At 50.6% G+C, this 2,719-nt stretch overlaps 2 protein-coding genes across 2 annotated transcripts; one reads left to right on the top strand and one right to left on the bottom strand.

Moving 5' to 3' along the window:
• Window positions 1-184: 184 nt before the first annotated feature.
• On the top strand, window positions 185-788 carry LOC108355007 (uncharacterized; the record flags this gene model as incomplete). The annotated part of the gene is made up of 2 exons (XM_017606181.1): window positions 185-344; window positions 409-788. Coding segments are annotated over 2 exons (540 nt in total), but the record flags the coding sequence as incomplete, so codon positions are not given.
• A 630-nt stretch (window positions 789-1,418) lies between these two features.
• On the bottom strand, window positions 1,419-2,563 carry LOC108355006 (band 7 protein AGAP004871-like; the record flags this gene model as incomplete). Its single annotated transcript, XM_017606180.1, has 6 exons — window positions 1,419-1,610; window positions 1,681-1,759; window positions 1,823-1,878; window positions 1,962-2,153; window positions 2,221-2,349; window positions 2,415-2,563. Coding segments are annotated over 6 exons (797 nt in total), but the record flags the coding sequence as incomplete, so codon positions are not given.
• Window positions 2,564-2,719: the final 156 nt, after the last annotated feature.

Here is a 2,719-nt window from a genome sequence, read left to right as displayed (position 1 = left end):
ACAAGCTGAAGGTGAAGGTGAGCGGCAGTGATGTGAAGAACGCCGACCTTCACCTCAATGTTCTCTCCAGTCCGGCGGTCTCCCCGGCGGAGCTCTATGTAAGTGCTTTTTTATTGGGTAGCATTACTTTCACTTTTTAGCAGGAGAAATGCTAATGAGAAACTTTTCTACTCTCTTTTTACAGGCGCCCATCAGCCTGACCAACGAGAAGACCGTCGGCCTCATTGGCGGCAAGCGGGTGGTGCTGCGCTGTGAGGTGCCCCACACTGGCTTCACCCTGGGCATGCCCATTCCCATCACCTGTCACATATCGAACCTCTCGAAGAAGCACATGATCCTGAAGGGTAGGGAATAGAGTATTCTTTGGGTAACCCCTAAAAATCTAACCAATTTTTCCATTTTCTCCAGCCTCCCTCAAGCAGGAGATGACCTTCAAGGGCGACGTGCAGCACACCCGAACGGTGACGAACAAGCTGACCGAGGCTACCGGACCGCAGATTGGCCCGAAAGGCGACTGCTCGCACAGCATCACCCTCCAGGTGCCGATCAACCTGCCCATCGTCCACAACACCTGCCCCATCATCACCATCAAGTACATTGCCTCCGTCAAGCTGGACATTCCCGGGTCGTTTGACCTCGCCTGCAAGATGCCCGTCCTCCTCACCAATCTGCCGCTGAATTTTGGACAACCGCAGCAGATGCCTCCACAGATGCCTCCACAGCAAATGCCAATGCATCCGCAGCAGCCGCCCTACGCCCCCTCGGCTGCTCCAATGCCGTCAATGTGATTTGTGGAATACTTTTTTTTCGAATTTTCTCCTTTTGTTTCCTTTTCTATCTGTCTGTTATCTATGAACGTTTCCGGGTCCAAATCCAAAGCCAACCTACGCCAACCTCTATCTACACCAATACCTCCTTCTCCTCCTCTCCTGTTTAGCTTTTGGGCTTTTTGTACAATTGATAAGTTGTTGTTTCTTTCCTAGCTGAAAACTGATAACTGAAAATAATAAATAATAAAAAAAGTACACCTTCTTATAAAATGGCTGTATTTGAACGGACAAGTAGGTGGCGTTTTAATAATAAATAGCAGGGTATAGCAGTAATTACAAACTAGAGAAGAGAGGAGAGTAGAAGAATAGATAGAGAGAGAGAGAGCTCTGTAAAGTGAATTCTAATGTGTGCAATGTCTGTGTTGTGTGGGCGGGTGTGTAAAGTTACAGTTTAGTGCACAGGTGTGTGTGTGTGTGTGTGTCTTACAAAGAGTAAACAAAGCAAGTTGACCACAGAAACTGCTGACAAGCAGAGAAAGTCCAATCCCTTCCTCTCTGATCTGTTTCCGAATACCCGGTCAAAATTACGATCCCAGTCAGAAAGCACAGGCAAAACACTTCGAGTTTCTTCCTTCAGCAGCAGCAGCATTACGCCTTCTTGATGAAGTGACTGAGAAAATCAATGGGCAGCGGAAAGATGATGGTGGAGTTCTTCTCCGCGCTGATGGTGTTCAGCGTCTGCAGGTAGCGGAGCTGCAGGGCGGCAGGACTCTGCGCAATCACCTCGGCCGCCTCCTTCAGGGCGCGGGCCGACTTTTGCTCGCCCTCGGCGGCGATCACCTGATGAAAACATAAAATTTTTTTCATTATAGCTTTGATAGCTAAAAAACCCCCCAAAAAATGACTTTACCTTAGCACGAGCCTCTCGGGCGGCCTCCGCCTCGGCGGCCATCGCTCGCTGCAGCTGCACGGGCAGTCGGACGTCCTTGCTGTGAGAGTTTATGGAAAATTCATAAAAACCGCTTTTAAAACCTCCCCCAAAACACACTCACATCTCCACTCGCTCCACCTTGATGCCCCAGGCGCCGGTGCACTCGTCGAGAACGGTCTAGAAAGAAGGAACATGGATGAGGAAAAGAAGAAAGGAGGGTGATTAAGATTAACAGCAGGGAGGGGCAGTGGTCGAACAACCTGCATCGAGTTGGAGATGGACTCTCGGTCGGAGAGTATCTCGTGGAGGTTATGCGTGCCGAGCATGTTCCGCAGCGTCGTCTGCGCCAGCAGGCGCGTGCTGTGGTGAGCATTCTCCACGTTGGCCACCGAGACGGTGGCGTTGTGGACGCGGTAGTAGACCACGGCGTCCACCGAAACGGTCACCGAGTCCTAGTGGAGGAAGGTATTTATTAGTTAGTTGAGGATAACCCCTTATGACCACCTTTCAAGAGCTTACCTTGGTGAGCACCTCCTGCGGAGGGACGTCAAAGGTCAGCGTTCGCAGGTCCACCTTGGTGTAGTGCTCAATGCAGGGGAGGATGAAGAAGATGCCCGGGCCCTTGGCGCCGCCGTGCAGAAGGCGACCCTATTGAAAAGATGGGTTTTGTTTATTAAAAAGTTTATTCTTTCTTCCTCTACTTGGAAGCTCACCAGTCGGAAGATGACCGCCCGTTCGTACTCCTGCACCACCTTGATGCAGAAGAAGAGCGATATGGGAAAGGTGCAGGCGGCGATGCCGATGGAGAGCAGCGTGAGGATGGCGCCGCAGACGCCCTGCTGACTCTCATTCTGCTCGCCGGCTATTGTGAGGAGAAGAAAAATGGGAAAAAGATGACTGTTAGTCAACGGACAATAAAGAAGGAGAGAATTTCGGGTGCACTCAAACTCAACTCCTAAGACAAAGACGTCATGGCGGAAAAAGAAGAAGTGTCACCTTCAGCAAACTTTCTCACATT

The sequence above is a fragment of the Rhagoletis zephyria genome, unplaced genomic scaffold (assembly GCF_001687245.7).
Source record: "Rhagoletis zephyria isolate East Lansing unplaced genomic scaffold, Rhagoletis_zephyria_1.1 Rzeph_scaffold_41374, whole genome shotgun sequence".
Lineage (NCBI taxonomy): Eukaryota > Metazoa > Arthropoda > Insecta > Diptera > Tephritidae > Rhagoletis > Rhagoletis zephyria.
This window is presented reverse-complemented; position numbering and strand designations above follow the sequence as displayed.